Source organism: Lathamus discolor, chromosome 5 (genome assembly GCF_037157495.1).
Source record: "Lathamus discolor isolate bLatDis1 chromosome 5, bLatDis1.hap1, whole genome shotgun sequence".
NCBI lineage: Eukaryota > Metazoa > Chordata > Aves > Psittaciformes > Psittacidae > Lathamus > Lathamus discolor.
In genome coordinates, this window is record NC_088888.1 from 81,117,013 (window position 1) to 81,135,198 (window position 18,186).

An 18,186-nucleotide genomic window follows, 5' to 3' on the forward strand; every position below is an offset into this window, starting at 1 on the left:
TCAAGAAGCATTTTACCCACAGTCTAATCCAGCAGTCTACATCTCAACTGGAAATGAGTCAAACATCTTTCTGCTTTTATTCTCCCAGTTTAAATAATATGAATTGACATGAAATTTCTGGGTATTCTGAAAATGAATATTTAAATCACCCTCATAAAATCTAAGGCTTGCTAAAGCTTTTTAGATTCACAGCTTCAAAGATTCTGAAGTTTTATAACTGCCTTCGAAGTGATAATACAAAGGCTCTGACTTGCTTGTTCAGGCACCCATTTCAACATTTATGCTGATATTTAACCAAACCAATTTCTTTTACACAACTAAAATAGTCTGTCTTTAAACAAAGGAAAATTTTTTGATATCCACTTACAGTGTAAACTGAGGATTAAGTATAAGACAAAAGGATTAAGTATAAGACAAAAATACCTGTAGGTTATCTCGAGCAGAAGTTACCCATGTTGCTATGCAGTGTAAAATACACTATCTGCTCAGTTGACAGACCTGCAGTACCTTACTCTGAGATTAAGTACAATATTCTCAAGTTTAGAGAGACCAAACTTGCTGAGCAGAGAGGTGGACAGATCTACTTTTCAGCAGCACACTGACATGCATGAGGACTAACCTCAGAACTGCAGGCTCCAATTTTATAGAACAAAAATTTCAAGTAAAACTGAAAGACAAGCTCATCCAGCTGCAACCCTTTTTTCAACGAAGACAGGAGAAAACTGATCACAGGTGGGTTAGCAGTACTGATGGATACATAAGAAATTTAGTATTAAAGAGATGCTACTTGAAAGCTATGTAACTGGTGACTTCATTTTGTACCATACCTTTCATCTTACAGAATTACCTAGAGTGAGAAACTTGTCCATTTTCTTCAAATCACGTTAAAAGAACCTTTTTATACCTTATCTTGCTTTTCTTTCTTCCCCAGCTACAGTGCTATTTTCCAAATACCTCTGAGTTAATTTTGTGAAGACACTAATTATGAAAGAGGATGAATGCGAGAGCCATGAAGTTTTCATTGCAACTGTTCTAGTGCCCTGAGAACTATCAAAACATAATAAATTCAACAGTCCAAATAAATACTCATTCCCTGTAGTAAAAAGCCACACAATCAATACCTATGTCAAGTCTGAATTTAAACTGCAGGACACTGGAAGTTGCAAGATGGCCTCTTATGGCATTTTATTTTCTTTTGTAAACAATTTAAAGCTTAAGCAAATGTTGGAGCTTTTAGCATTGTCAGTGGCATCTAAAAATATTTTTTTAAAGAAAAACAGAGTTACTATCTTTATTCTTATGATTTGCACATCTGACAGTGCTTCCCACTACCTCTTTGCCCTATCATGATGGTCACACACTGGAGCAAGATCTCTCCCGTTAAGGAGTTTAAGCATGTTCTAGCTTCAGCACAGTAAAATGAAACAGAACACACAAAAGACACTTGATTACCTTGCTCATGCTCCAATTCTTGCATTATTTTAGGAAAACAAAGGAAGCCTATTATTCAAAACAAGATCATTATTTTGAGTGACATTATTTAAATTAAATGTCTTTTTTCTGTTATCAACTTCATCACATCCAATCCTTACCCTTCTTTACATTCAGTTCTGTGTATCAGTACCACTTCTGTAAAAATGTTCTGCTTTCTGTTCTTTCACATTTGGTGGATGGTACACTATCTCCTAACTAGTACTATAGTTTTCTAAAACTTTTAGATGAGATTGTATATTTGCATTTTCAATCATGCATGCTCCTATGGTTTCAAATGTCTCAGAATGAATAAGTCTTGGTCATATAGGTATTTTTATCTCAGCTTAGCATCCATCCATGAATAAGGCTGACTTAGTTCAGTGAGAGAATGTGCCCATTCTCTTTTGTTGTTCAATATGCATGTAAGTGTATGTGTCTTTTTAACTGTCTCAAAGTCACCAGGGAAAATGATGAAGCTTATCACAAGGAAGCAGAAGAAACCTGAAAATGCCATTTGTTAATAAGTATTACCAACTGAAAATCCAGGGCAATTCTAGGCTTTGACCCTGCATGGAGTAAAATATAACTGAGGATCAATTAAAACTAAGCACACTTAACAACACTTTTTTGTTAAAAACAGTTCGGCAAGTAAAACAAAGGCCACTTTAACCGAAGCAGTCCAATTCCAAGCTTGTTCTTGCAGTTTTTAAGATTCCATTTCTATAGAATTTAAATAAAGAAATTAATAAATTACATTAAAATACTGTTCCTCTGGAGATCAGACTTATCAAGCTGATACAGAGAACACACACTGGGCTGAGGACAAAAAAACCCCATGATACTCTTCCTGTAGGTTGACTCCTTTTCTAATACTGAAAAGACAAATACCCTTCTTCCCATCTGACAAAAAAAGGGTTTTCTTTCAGTTGCTTCTACCTGCAATATCGATTTCTTAATTTCTTTGTCTACAACCCCCAATACGTAATAAGAGCCATGACAGATTAATTTCATTAACTAAGACTATTTTTCAAGGCAATCCTCAAACATAAAGAGTCCTTTGTTACCTGCAAAAGGAATGAATTGCACAGTTTCGGGAAGATTCCAGTTTTATTTGCCTTTCTCCAGATTAGCATTAGAAGCAACCAAAGAAACCAAATTAATCTGATCTCTTCCATAAAACTGAAAAGGTATGATTAGAAATGTAAAACCAGGCTGGGACAGGTCCAGGAAATGCGGACGGAGAGAACAAGAAGCCCTAAAACCCTTCACCCTCTGTGGGGGTAGAAGGCAGGGAAACAGGTTGTCCTATATTTTATCACATACTCATGATTAACTCTTATCTACTTAGTCTGAATTTGTGAAAGACTAAGAGTATAACTAAGACTATGTATTCAACCACAGGGCAAAACATGTTTCTGCTTTTCTGCTCCTATGATAAACACTTGATTGCTTATGTATTATAATTTAAGTTTATATTTTATATAAAAATACAAAGAAAAACCATTTAAAAATAATATCACTCAGAAAAGCAAATAATGTTTAAAAGTCTAAGAAAAATTATTAACATTATTAGTCAAGCGATTTAGCAAATATATCACCAATATAGTGTCAAAATAAAGAAAGCATTTGGAATATTTATAATGTAATTCTGTATTTAAATTATTATTCAGGTCAGTATTTGTGAATCAACTTATTCCTAGAACTTAAAAGCAAACACCTCACTGATGTTTAGGTGCACATTAAAAATGTTGCAGGCTTTCATTCTTCCATGATTTCTTACAATGCTACTCATTTTTAAAGAAGTGAAGAACACTAGAGCACTATTTGCTCCAACTCATTTCTCCCTGAACAAAATTATTAGGATGATTATTTGGAATACTTTGGTTAAGTAAAAACATCCCAGAGAACTAACTGGGGACTAATAGCTCCTCATCTCACTTGCAACTCAAAAGGTTGATTTTTGTGGAAGTTTTACGTGTCTTTGGGGGAAAACAAATGAACGAAAACACTGCCCTAATTAAGTTCTTCTTATTTGGTTAAATAAATATTTGACATATTGTTTTTCCTACATTAAGGGAAAAAGCTGCTAATGGGATTTGTCTTCACTTTTATTTGAGGGTTCTCTAGCACTTTTTAAGTGCTAATAAAGTTATGTCAGTGCCTCCATAATGTGGGCCATCTGGTGCTGATTGGTACCAGCTGAGAGGCAGCAGCTCACTGTTATTGCTGAGTTTTAGCTGGCAATTTAGTCTCCAGTTTGGTGAAGAAAAATAACATTAGAATACTACCATTGAAAAATAATCTCTGTCACTTAAATCAACTCTGTACACAAACAAGAGCCAGTTTCAAACTCAAATGCAATATAATTAAACTCACAGTGTCAAATAGTACTTCAGTTAATCAAGTTTAACTGCTGCAGTCCTTCAGAAACACTCATCATCCCAATTTGTTCAACAGAATGAAAAAAGTCTTAACTTTGAATGTGAATATTAGTTTGCAAAAGCACAACTAGTTTTGGAAAAACAGTTTGCTCTTTACATTGCAACCATTTAACTTTACTGTCCCAATTACAACACAATCTCCTCTTTGAAGGGCTTACTTTCCATAAATTAGATATGGTTTCACGGTAGCTATGACCCTCAATATGCAGTATTTTACCATGAAACTATCACAATATTTTCATTGAAGTTTTCAACTGATGTGAAACCTCTAAAATAGAAACAGCACAGAAAGATACTAAGTGTCCAAACACTTCCAAACCTTTCAGTACCATGGACTCAGCTGAACTTTCTGATTTGGAATCAGAAATAACTTGCTAAATTTTCCACAGACAGCTTTCCAAATCACTTCTGGCTTAATCCTGGATTGCTAGCACTGACACATTGTTTTCTTCATTTAAAAATTAGACTACATAAAAAGTTGAACCCAACAAATATCTGAACATTTAGGCATATGAATTTTCTCCCCCTTCACTTTGGGAACACTCCAAAGCCTCAAGACGTCATAACTAGTTATGCCTTTTTGTCTGACTTTGTACTGCAGATGGACATAAAAAGGCATGTCTTGAAAAAGACCGGAATTGCCCTAGTTGCTCTGAAATTCAAGGAGTCAGTCATACAGCTCAGTCCAAGTTCTCTGTTCTAAAAAGTGCAGTCAAGTGTGGCTTAGTAAAGGGCATTTACGAAATGAAGTGTTATTATTCCTTAGACTGATTGTTTGCAAACACTTCCTCAATCCATTCTTTGCAGCAATTCGTTATCCTTGGGACACACAATCTGCCCAGTTCACACACTGGCCATGATTCCTCAGCCCAAATGACCAGACTGCACCCCACCTCCTTCCCTTCTGTGCTTCCTTTCAGTGGAAAACAGGTACAAGGTGGATGGGGTGCATGATGTGGCTGCTGAAAACATGATACTATGGTCAAGATGCCAGCATTTCCCTACTGATTCACAGATCACAGATTATAATCATAGAATGATTTGTGTTGGAAGGGACCTTAAAGGTTGTCTAGTTCCACCCCCCTGCCACGGGCAGGGACACCTTCCACTAGACCAGGTTGCTCAAAGCCCCATTCAACCTGGCCTTGAATACATCAACGTGAAATATTTAAAGTATCCCATAGACAGTCTCTAACCAGATGGGAAGTGTATCATTATCAGTCAAGCTAAGAAGAATATTAATGTTTATCAGCTCCCTGAAGCAGAATCACATCACAAAAGCAGCAATTCCATATACAGAAAAAAAACCTTTTGGTTCTTTTATCTCACCAGTACTTCCCAATGGATGCACAAGAATCCCATAGAGCTCTCTTTCCTTTTCATTCTAGAACGTGACTGTGATTTGTCAACTTTACAGGCTGCATCTAAAAATAGTTAATTTTGAATCATCTTTAAATGCCTCGAAAAGCTCGCACTTAAAGAATCTTTTAAATTATAAAGATAACCCGCAGATGAGTGCCATCTGAGCAATCAGTGCTGACACATTAATAATGAAATAAAATATGCGGCAGTATTTCAAACATTTTGCATCTGTTACAACAGCACTATTATCTAATGCGGATATATTTACCAAATTCCACATATTGTAGTTCAAGCATTTAAAATCAAAATACTTCTTTTTACTTGCTTAATCATTAACTGATAATCTAATGATAAATTAATGTAAATCTAATCAGTGGTGTTTGAATTGGGTTTTATTTCAAGTATTAGGGTAGTGCCTCAGCTGTAACTATGCACTATCATGTTTTCTCTTCACCTAACCAAGTATTCCCAGGCATGGGACAAGGTTCAGGGACCCTCTCAAAGGGAAACCCTCTAATCCCCAGACCAAAACTAGACCTTTTGGCTTTATAAAGTTAAGATTTCCAAACCATAGCAATGTTTTCAGCCTTCATAACTAAAGTATATTTTTCTAAGGACTAGAATAAAGCATTTAATTTGGCTGGATGCCCTTGTAAAACTCCAATAATGAACAATTTTAATATTTTTGTCATCCATAAATATGCTTTAACCTCCTACAAGATGAATGAGGATATCCTTTTCCACTAGCTCAGTGAAGCTACACAAATTGTCACAACAAAGTTTGCTTCTGCACTAACTTAATTCGAAAGTGTTAATCTGATTTTCTAATTTCACAAAAAAATATACTGGTATTGGGTAGGGACTTTTTTCTCCTCCAGGTGTGCACATATTTTTGTATCTTGTTTTATTATGCAAAATAAAAACCTTCTATTTGCAAGTTGAACGAGAAATAAGTCAGCAATCATTATGTGTGAACACATAACATTTTTCGTAATTGTAGCACAGCACTACTGGGGAATAAACTGACAGATGGAGACCCCAATGCATTCTGTGGACTGCACTGCAGATCAAAACATACTAATGGGTTCACATCATCTGAGAGAGGACATCTGTTTTAGAAGAAATAATTGCACTTAATACTTAAATTACCCATTCCATTTTTGCTTAACTTTATACAGAGCTGTATATGAAATTTTAATTGTACCTATATCGCTAAGGCTACTCAGTATGCTTTACTACAGCTGTGCACAGAAGTACTTTAACTCATTTACCTGTCATGTTTTGTGATATGATCTAGTTGAATATTTTCAAAGAGTTATTAATGAAATCCTGTAAATTATGCACTCATGTTTAAAATGGATCATTTACGAAAGACAGAATTAGGTGATCATAGAGCACTGACTAAAACTGAAAATTTTCTGGGCAAGAATTGCAATAGTACATCTTAAAAACCTTAATTAGGTTTTTAATCTGAGCTTCAATCTTAACAAAGCTTAACTCAGATCCCTCTTCCCCAAAACATATTCCTCATTTTATGGTCAACCTACCTCTGGACACAAGCAACAGCACAAATAAATCATTCATGTGGATTATTCTGATTATTATTCATATACACTCATATAAACACACACATATACACAAACACACATATTACAAAGCTTTTTACATGTCTAATACTGTGTTTATTTTTTAAGTAACTGGACAAAATGAGCTATTCTTACCTTTTCAACTGCTAATTGCTTTGATGGTTTGTCAGATTCTCTCTCCCTCTTTTTCTCTTCTTTCTTTTTTTCTTTTTCCTTCTGGGAAAAAAAAAAAAAAAAAAAAAGAATAGATTTTGCTAGCTCCCAATAACAGGGCATTCGCAAATACTGAATGTCCACAGTCATATACAATATAAAGAGATCTTCAGTTCCTCATTCATAGTGAATATATAAAGACTTAAACTGTTCACCAGTGCCTCTGCCTCCACACCGCACAAAGCCTACAGGAGCTCTCTTGATTCCCAGTGACTTTTATTTTCATTCACTTCAATTTCATTGTGGACTTCAAAATGCCTAAGTCCTTCATCTTCACACTTCACTATTTCAATATGCAAGCTTTCTGCTTCAGCTCCATTAGATAAAAATAAATTCAAACTAATTGAAAACGTTTCTCAGATGCTGTATTCATGTTGGAACTTTAACTCAAGTGTTTCATTACTTGCACAAGCAGTCAAAAAGCACAATGAAGACAATGAAATGAAATTGGCTTTATACTGGTCTAAATTTCTAAGCAAAAATTATTCGTTGGGTTTTCCCCTCCCCCCAGGGTTCATTTCTAACATGGCATACTGGTTACACAGAGGAACTTTCAAATTTGAATTCATCAAGAGAGGCGGGTAAGAAAGAAAAGGCAAGTTTTGTTCTAAGTGGCTGCTGCTATTCCTAGTACAACTTGAAAAACACATCAAATTCACAAAGGCACATGGACTAGTCCATGACGCTGCCATTTGAATTTTAACTAATGTTTAAATATAGCTGAACTAAAATAATTTATAACATCTGTCCAGATTTTATATATTTAGAAGAAAAAACATGAGTTATGTTTAGACCATAAGTTATTTCATATACTGTATGCAATCTCCATTTAGACTGGAGTATCCAAAAGAGCCTAGCATTCACATTCTAAAAAACCGTATTTCAGTATTGTTGCAAATTGTGACATTTACTGAAAGTTCATACAAGCGATGCCTCATCTACTACTTATTTGTGTTAAGTTTTTCAAAGACCTGTCTAAACCCCAGGTAGAAGGGATATTAAGACTACTATGAGTTAATAGGAGTGTTGCCAAATTAATTATATATTTATCTCCATGGAGATTGAACTAAATGGCTAGAAAAATACTGATAATTTAGATTCTGAAACAAGCAAGTAACCAAAAAAAAAGAAATCAAACCTTATTCCTGAGGAGACAGGACAATACCACTCATGCCCATTAGCTGGGAATGAAACGGTCATTTCAGTTTTGTGACTAAACCAGAGCAGAACCAGCAAAACATATACAAACAAAGAGGTAACAATCATGTGTGTACTTTGTCCCACTGTACCGGCCCTTTTCATTTATTTAGTGCTTCCGCAAGGAGAGAAGTATTTACATGACTGAAGTATTATCGTCAGTTTATATTCTCTACTTAGCTCACTGAAATTACTCTACAGAAAACATCTGTGCAAAGCAGTAACCTGACAAGAGTTACACCTGAAGACAATATACCTCTGCTTTGCTCTTCTCAGCAGCAGCTTGCAGAGAAGGAGAGGATGCCAAAGGCTGAGCAGCATCAGAAGAGGATATCTGTATAAAACAGAGGAAAGAAAAGAGAGAAAATAAGCAAGAACAGGTAGGAAGGGAGGGAGCAGCATCAGCTGAGACAGGATTTTCTTTTTGGTTTTCCCCCCACTAATTTTGGGGTGAGGGGGAACTCAACACAGAAGAAACAAAGAGGAGACAAAGTATTTCCTTTTTTGGTCCCTTTTTTTTTTAATTTTTATCAGTACGATTTTTAAAGCAAATCTGTCAGATAGGAATGACTGACTTATAATAAAATTCACTAGAATAGAATGTAAGAAAATGAGCCTGGATAAGATCATATCACAGGCCTAAGAAAAATAATTAGGTTTCATCCATTGTTCAGTTTTATCCAGTGTGACTATTGAAATATTAATGTCCTGAAGCATGAAGGCACACTGTCCCAGAGGAGGGGGAGAGAAGAGAGTGTCTTTGCTATTGCTCACTGTACAAGTATTTTTATTAAGACGAATACAAAATAACTCTAAGAGTTACGTGTTAATTAAAGTTCTAATTAACTCTTCTCTAAGAGCATTCCAAATAAATAAAGAGCTTAGAGTTAATACAAAGCTGCATCCTAACAAGAGGATGCCAGATCTTCCAGATAGGTGATAACTTCTTTTCTGGAAATCAGTATGTAAAACTGCTATTAGCATCACTAGACTTCCAGAATTATCTAAAAGGTATCTTACATATGCAACAGATGCAGTTTGCTCAAGAAAATCTGATTTCTCCGAATGCATTTTCATACAACTTCATATCCTGTTTCTTTATGCATAATTGATTGCTTTAATGGAAACACTGTATTTCTATTCGCCTTACTACAAAAAAGCAACTGAATGACATTTACCAAACATGTAGAATATCTTCAGAGCTATAAAAGCTGACACTTCTACACTGTCTTGTATCACCTCTACTATCCACAAAGAAAATTTTAAAATAAATGAAGCTATTACAGAGCAGGTCATTATGTTGGATCAAAATAACCCATTTACATGACCTGCTTTTGCTTAGTTTAAAGAAAAAAACCAGCTTGCACTGAAAGGAAAAACTGAAAGCCTAAAAAAAACCCTTATTTCATGTCTAAATACCCCATATTTCTTATAGAAAATCGTATTAGTACCACAGCTTACATAGGTGGAATATTAATAGAATATATATATTCAATATTTTTTACAAACTCTGAAACTATGCCTATACTGGAAGGTGGTGGAGGGCTTCAGGAAAGATATTTATAAGGCTTAAATTTTAAACCGAATTTTACCTGCAGAAATATGAAACAGAATCCTCATTTTTAAATTTACTGTTTCAAAATCCTCAGGTTATTAGCAGAGTAATGGATATATCTGCTGCAATGAAGCAGTTTCTCGAACTGTAGCATCCTGTTGCTATAGGAACACAGAGATCCTGTTTATTCCAATTACACCACACTGTAACCAAATAAAGATATCAGAAAAATGATCAGGTAACTACATATATTAAACTATGAGCTCTACCACCATGTTCCTCACTATGACTTCAATTAACTGCAAAAGTGTGAAATTCTGATAATGGAACATCTTAGGTTTACTTTCAAGTTTCTAAAGTGAAATTTTTGTTTGGGGTTTATATTCTTCTGTATGCTTCAGATTTTAAGAAAATTCAAGCTTGATAGCTCTCACAGGTGAACAGCAGGTGACAGCTACTCACCACACAGAACCAGGTAAGCAAAATTTCATTTGGGGGTTGGAGAGATATCAGCACTATAGACGTTTGTATCACAGTTTCATCCTCACATAATAGTTCTCAATCTGCCCATCAGCTTCATTAATTAAGGGGTTAGGTAACCTATGATAAATTAATCCTATAAAAGCCTGAAAATAATTATTATAGTTTTGCCAATCAAGTAATGGAATCATAGAACCATAGAATCTATGGAGAAGTGTCATGCAGACTTCAAGCAGGAGACAGAGTCAAAGCAGTTGCCATCTAGCCTGGGACAGAGAACAGGATGTACAAGTTGAAAAATGCCCAAGCATAATGTTTAAAGACACACAGCAGCACTACATTCACTTCAGGCTAAAAAGCAGCACTTGAAAGCACGCTTCACATATGCAAATATTCAACTAAGTAAGAGTATAAAGGCACATTACTGAAGATAATCTTTACGAGAAGACACATTACAATGTATAAAGAACTGATTATATAAGGAAAGCAACAGTATGAGTTTGGGTTGTTGAACAGCTTTATCACCACTGCATCATGTTAAATTTGTTATCCTTCATGCTACGCCAGATAAGGAAACACAAATGAAAAAAATCCAATCAAATCAAAAGGTGCAGCTAGATAAAACTAAACACGTGGATGTTGTTGTCTACCTGGACTTTATTAAAGCCCTTGATACCATTTCCCACAGCATCCTCCTGAAGAAATTGGCTGCTCATGGCTTGGATGGGTGTGCCATTCACTGAGTAAAAAAAATGGCTGGCTGGCTGGACCTGAAGAGTTGTGAATGGAGTTAAATCCTTCTGGTGGCCAGTAACAAGAGGTACTCCCCAGGGCTCAGTACTGCAGCCAGTCTTGTTAAGTATCCTTATCAGAGATCTGGATAAGGGGATCAAGAGCACTCTCAGTAAGTCTGCAGGCAACACCAAGAGGAGTGGGTGTTTATCTGCTGGTGGATAGGGAGGCTCTGCAGAAGGATCTGGACAGGCAGGATCGAAGGGCTGTGGCCAACAGTATGAGGTTCAGCAAGACAAAGTGCAGGGTCCTACATTTGGGCCACAACAGCCCCATGCAATGCTACAGGCTTGGACAACAGCAGCTAGAAAGCTGCTCAGAGGAAAAGGACCTGGGAGCATTGGTCGACGGCCACTGAACATGAGCTATCTTGTGGCCAAGAAGGCCAACAGCATCCTGGCCTGTATCAGCAATTGGCCAGCACTGTACTCAGCACTGATGAAGCTGTACCTCTAATCCTGTGTTCAGTTCTGGGCCTCTCACTACAAAACAGACACTGTGATGCTAGAGCGGGTGCAGAGAAGGGCAATGAAGCTGGTGAAGGGTCTGGAGCACAAGTGTCTTAGGAGGAGCAGCTGAGGGAACTGGGGTTGCTCAGGAGGTCAGGGAAGAAAGACCTTGTAACTCTCTACAACTACCTGAAAGGAGGCTGTAGTGAGGTGGGTCTCAGTCTCTTCTCCCAGATAACAAAAGACAGGACAAAAGGAAATGTCCTCAAGTTGCACCAGGGAGGTTTAGATTGGACAGCAGGAAAAATTTCTTCACCAAAGGAGTTGTTAATCATTGGAACAGGCTGCCCAAGGAAGTGGGGGAGTCACCATCCCTGGAGGTATTTAAAATACAAATAGATGTGGTCCTTATATACATGATTTAATGGTGGATTTGGCAGTGTTAGGTTAACAGTTGTATTTGATTACCTTGAAGGTCTTTTCCAACCTAGATGATTCTATAAAACAGGATTAAATCAGAGGCTGGTGTTATGCAGTGAGTGGTTAACCAGTCAAGAGTATCAAGAGCTGGTCAGGGTACAAAGGAAGCCTAGAAAAACACTTGCCATTAGGACAAACTGATGCTTAAGAGACAGCTGACCTGTTAACCTTGTTCACGTTCCCTGCTGGCACTGAACCAGCTGCCTCCTGACTTCAAAGCAACCCAGCATGCCCCATGCTGAGTGCAGGAACCTTAGTGAGAGGCAGTGCTCTTCAGCTACAATAGAGTCCCTTCACTGCCAGGTATTCTCATCTGTGCTCAGGTGTAATACTGTGTCATGTCAATGTATCAAAACTAGCACTAAATAAAACTAAAAACTATAAGAACACTGCAATGTAAGGGTATTCTTTTATTAGCCTGGATTTTTTTTTTTTTTTTCAGTTAGAAGACTGAATTTTCACTAATATGAAAGTCATTATTATGGGTGCTAATAGCTTCTTGACCACAGAGAAGCCAATACCTTATTCATCAAATGCTTGGTTTTGAGGAGATTTCAAAACATTCATTTATAAACTTTAACGCCGTATTTTAGCAAACCTGCTTGATATTCTTATGAGATATCAATAGCACTTCAGAGGTTTTGTTTGCCCTTGTACTGTCACCAAATTCTTACTTTGAAAGGTTGTGATATGTTCATATTTCCAAACTGCAGCACACTTCATAGATGTACTGTGTAGCAAACCCCTCACTAGCATAAGTCAATCCTAAATAAGCTCTAGGCTATTCTGTTGACTTCATTGCCACAACCCAGGTTAGACCACTCAAAGTTTGCATTAATGCCTTCTGCATCCTGTTTGCACTGCAGACATACCATTAGCTATGGGGGATGTTTCATGTTAGATGAAACACCAGTAAGGAACAGTGGTTGACAAGAACTTGTGTGCTGCTGGCCTGTATTTCCAGTAAATCTTTGTTCTTAAAACTACTGCAGTGATAAATTGGCACACAGAACCTTTTCTGTCTGTAGTTAAAAGAGATTCATTAGCTTGCCAACAAATGGCAAATGAGAAAGCATCTGTTCACTGACCTATTTCTGCATTCGTGGTCAGCAGTGGGAGTGCTGAGGTAACCCACGTACCAAACCACTCATCCATGACAGGTATACGCATCCAACTGTCCTAGAGTAAGTGCTGCACTCAGTCCTGGTGAAACTGCCTTTAATTAGTTGAAAGCCGCAAATGCACTTTAAATATTTATAGCAGAGCCCTTATCACTCAGGACTGCCAAGCAAGGTTTTAATAACAATTTTAAAACTGTTTTTAAGGAGACTGAGATCACTGAAAAGCAGCACTATGTAATCCCACATCAAAGTAATATACAGGCTTCTATTTAGTATTCATAAGCCTTTATTAAGAGCGATTTGTTTTTATAAACTTGATCAGAAGCATCAGTAAAGGAAGATTATTCCATGCTTGGATCCAAGTTCAAGTATCTGAAAATATTGTCATTTAGAAGCAGACAACCCCTCTTTATTGTGTGTGTGGGGGAATCTGGCTTGCAAAAATACACTATTTCACAGCAATAATTGCTGTTACCGCTTTTCTAATTTGTCCATTTTAATCCAATTACTATATTCCAGCGGAAGCAAAGAGGAAGAAAGCTAAAGAATCAGTTTCTAGAAAAACTGGCCAATACCGACACCAATTATGAAGTCTGAATTGCAGACAGCAGGGAAGGTAGAAAATATCTTTGTTAATTTAGATCCAATGGCAAAAGATATTCCAGCGAGAAGGTATTAAGAGTAAGATTTGTCATCAAAGCCACTAAAGATAAGTGACCAGAACCTCCTGCACTTTTGGCCACACGTGTAACACAGTAAATGAATCTAAATTTATACAACAAAATCTGAAAAGCAATTATCAGCTGTCTTCCAGAATTCAAGTAAAGAAGCACACACTAACAGACTCTGATAATATATGTTAACACTACGCTCTGGAAAGCTGTCAAGTAAGATGTCCTTGATTATTGGCACTTTAAAGTACCAGACAAAACCAATGGCAACCCCACAACGAGCCACACATGCTGCTAGAAAAAGAATAAATTTGACATGCTTGTGTGCATTAAAAACACACTGTAAACTGACAACCAGCATCTGAATATTCCATTTTAGTTTTCAACTTAAAAGTAGTTGGGTCTTTTGATTGAGCAAATTCAGAACTGCCTAAAGGAGGGAATGAAGGCAAGGAGCTGTTTCTTAAGTTTCCACATTTATACTCATATGTTCACAATATTTCAACTGCATTTCAGAACAAAAGACTTGTAGTTATTTAATTTTTAGCAATCTCTTTCCATTGTTTGCGCTTTGGGACTTCTTTTTAGAAAGCAAATAAAGTAAAAAAAAAAAAACCCAAACGTTTTGCATAATGAAAGTCAATACTGTCTTTAAAGTATCATGTGCATTCAGTGCTGAGCAAGAAAATAGATACAAACACACTAGTAGTGTGATTTCATTTTCACCTGTCTGTGAGAGACTGGCTCACAGAAAATGTGAGACGGCAACCAAAGAATCTGCAGGTTCACAGTATTACAGTTCCCTGCCCCGCTTGCCTGGCACCGTGTCACCTGTCCCCATTTTCTCCATTAAAAACTTCTGTAGTATTTAAGTTATCACTTTGTAGTGGAACTATCCAAACACACGCTATGGTAATAGTTCACATACAAGCATCAATACAACCAGTATTTGGCCCAATGACTGATGTAGTCTGTGCACCAGACTAGACTACAGTTTCAAGTGAAAAACGTAAGCTTGAAGGAAGCATTAAATGAAGCTATCAGAGAACATAACATACAAAATCTCAGAATGATTTTACTTCAGTTTGTGGATAACAGTCATAGAATCACTCCTGGCCATTAAGGTCAACGTACTAAATAAAGTTCCCACCAACTTTTAGTTTTAAAACAAGTCCTGTTCTTGATGCACTGCATACTGTAATTTAGCCTTTTATTAAAAAGGATTCAAGTTAAAGCTTTAGAAACCTATACTAAGCTTCCATTTAAATATGAAATTTAGGGTGCTATCACTCAGAAGATTCAAGAGATTAAAAGATGAGTTATCAAACCACCTCAATATAGTCAGGAAATTAGCAGCTGAACCAATACAAAGGTGCCCTCGAGTGGCCATTTTATGTGCGCACAATATACAGGGAAATAACCCAAACGAAGAGTACTCTACACTGATTTGACAGGATTTAAGTTCAGCTACTACATATGCTTTCCTTATTTCAGCAGACTTTTGACTTTATTACTGTACATCTCCAATGAATGTTGACGACACTAAAATTAATATTTTATTTTAAAGCAGCAGCTATTACAGGCTATTAGCTGCATATAATATAAACACAACCAATAGCTTGCTATTTTTTAAGAAGGCCTATTCTCAAAAGAAATACTGAAAGGAGTGTAAGAATACTAATGTACTATTAATAACACTTGTCTATGAATTTCTGTGGAAATTATTTAGGCTAACTAGTAAGGCTTTTTTTAAAGCTACTAAAATGTCTCTTCTATTCATTGCTGTAACCACTGGGCACCACAAAAAAAGGTGAGTATCCCACATTTCACAAAACACAGCAGTAGATAGCTTTTCAAAGAAGCCAGTACTGCTCTTGTGTCAATATTCTGCAGATGCTCACCAATCCTCCATCCCTTCGGAGTGCCCATGTCTTGTTACAGGAATGCAGCAAAGCCTGCGCACAAGCTAGCTGTAGTCCTGAATGTGTGCAGAATTACAGGCATTCATGAAATTTACATCACACAGAGATGCAATTACTTGATGTTCTAGGAAATACAGATATATTGAACGGTATTAGACTCGAGTGCACCATTTCGCCATTTCTAACCAAAAGCACCCATACCTTTCCTTACCCACGTTAGATTTATTATTTAGATGATTTAGCTTCTCCTTTAGATAACTACCTCTTGAAATACTATGGAGAGTCACCACGGTTTAAAGGCTGACACAGGATAAACAAAAAGGATGCTTTTAATCTCTTACTGGAGAGCCCTCCATTCCCCCTGTCCACCCTAACGAATGCTTTCTGTATTTGTTCCAGGGAAAACTGTCTTTAGTGAGAGCTTCCCAACGCTTCAGCACAACACCTTTTTTTCTCCTAAGTGGTTTGCCCTGCTGCACGCAGGATCATTTACATTTTCACGATCCATGCTAAACTGGCAATGCAGTCACTACAGATTTCAGCTTTGGCAGAAGTTCTGTTTACTTAGACATAGTAAATTGTAGCTAGGCAGTGTGAACTACTCCTCAAATGAAAGAGCTCATGGAAGTGAGGAAAGCAAGCTCCTGTACATGGGAATGCAGCCTGCATACTGAAAATCCACACCCAGGCTTCCCTAACTCATCCATTCAACTACCGCTGAGCAAAGCCCAGCTCAAGGGCAGTCACTAGTGGTACACTCAGGCCCTGATAACGGAGCAAACACTACTCAACTTCATTAACAACCCACAATTGAGACAAAGAACATCATCACCAAGTTTGCAGATGACACAAAATAAGGAGTGGTTGATACACTAGATCAGTGTGCTGCCATTCAGAACCCTGTTGACAGGGTGGGCCAACAGGAACCACATGAAGTTCAAAGGGAAGTGCCAAGTCCTGCACCTGGGAAGGAGTAACCCCATGCATCCGTACAGGCTGGCATCAACTGGCTGGAAAGCAAATGTCCAGAAGAGGACCTGGAGGTCCTGGTGGAGCTGAATATGAGCTAGAAATGTGGCTAGTTCTGGGCTCACAAGTACAACAAAGCCATGGACAGACTGAAGCAAGTCCAGCAAAGGGACACAAAGACGTTTAAAGGACTGGAGCACCTTTCAGACAATAAGAGACTCAGTGAGCTGAGACTGTTTAGCCTTGAGAAGAGAAAGCTAAGGATGAGGAGACAGAGAAGTCTTATCGATGTGTATAAATACCTGGCGGCAGGGAGCAAAGACTGAGGCACACTGCTGCCTGTGGTATCCAGAAACAGGACCAAGCAGCACTGAACACAAATTGAAATACAGGAAATTCCAGTGAAATGTAAGAATAACTTTATTTTTACCATGGGCATCACTGATTACTGGAACAGGTTACCCAGGGAGGTTGTGGAGTCTCCATCCCTGGAGACACTCAAAACCCAGCTGGACACAGCTCTAAGCAAACCTCTAGTTGACCCCACTTTGAGCTGGGAGAACTGGATGATCTCCAAGGTTTCCTTCCAGCAGCCTGAACTATTCTGTGATCCTATAATTCAACTCATTCTAACAGCATGATCTTGCAAAATAAATTACCAGACTTTCACTATTCCTGCCCTCAAGTCAATTATTTTATATTTCAGTGCTTCCTACTGATGCCTATCACAACACTTTATTAGCATATTTAAAAAAATACTTCATAGAATTTGATTCACAAACTCTTCATAGACTAAAAAACCCACTATGATTCTTGTAGTATAGAGAGGGGTACCTGGTAACCTCTTTCCAAGCCAACGACTGAATGCTTCTGAATGCTAACCACTACAGACTTACTGCTTATGTACCCTATCATACCCCACAATTTATCCATCTTAAGGGGCCCAAATGTGGTAAATGTACTATAGATTTAATCTCCTTTAAGATAATTTTCTGGAAAATGTACCATCACAATCTCTAAATTTACATCACATTTTATCCAGTTGCCTACGTTCATATTTACATCATACACATCTTAAGAAAGCATGGAAAATGTAGACCCATCATTCTTTTCCTTCAGTCAGCTTAAGAGTTATACGAATCTTCTGCTCCATACATAATTTACACATTTTCTTAAATATAGAAACCTTGTTTACTATTCTCTAAACATTGTCAAGATGTGATAATATATTCCTACTTCATGTAGTAAAAGAGACTGCGCTAGTTCATAATTTTGGAAACTTAAAGTTTCTGGAATCTGCTTAAGTTGATTCACTCTGAATAAAGTATTTTCCATATGCATACTGAGAAATAGCGCTCTTTCTTCTCTTATATATTTGTTTTTATTAAAAGCTGCAGAGATTGTGTGTGATAATACCTATATAGTTAATCTTTACCCACACTTTACGCTTGTATGGTGAAAGAGTCATTATATTA

At 37.1% G+C, this 18,186-nt stretch overlaps 1 protein-coding gene across 5 annotated transcripts in view; it reads right to left on the bottom strand.

Moving 5' to 3' along the window:
- Window positions 1-18,186, bottom strand: part of SMAP1 (small ArfGAP 1) — a 77,879-nt gene that overhangs the window by 26,916 nt on the left and 32,777 nt on the right. For 2 of the 5 annotated variants that reach the window (XM_065681437.1, XM_065681441.1), the window contains exons 5-6: window positions 8,529-8,606; window positions 6,998-7,078 (exon numbers count right to left, since the gene is read on the bottom strand). In XM_065681437.1, the coding sequence (XP_065537509.1) occupies window positions 6,998-7,078; window positions 8,529-8,606 (159 nt within the window). The remainder of the gene's footprint in view (window positions 1-6,997; window positions 7,079-8,528; window positions 8,607-18,186) is intronic. The other 3 variants (XM_065681438.1, XM_065681440.1, XM_065681439.1) reach the window with 3 other exon arrangements.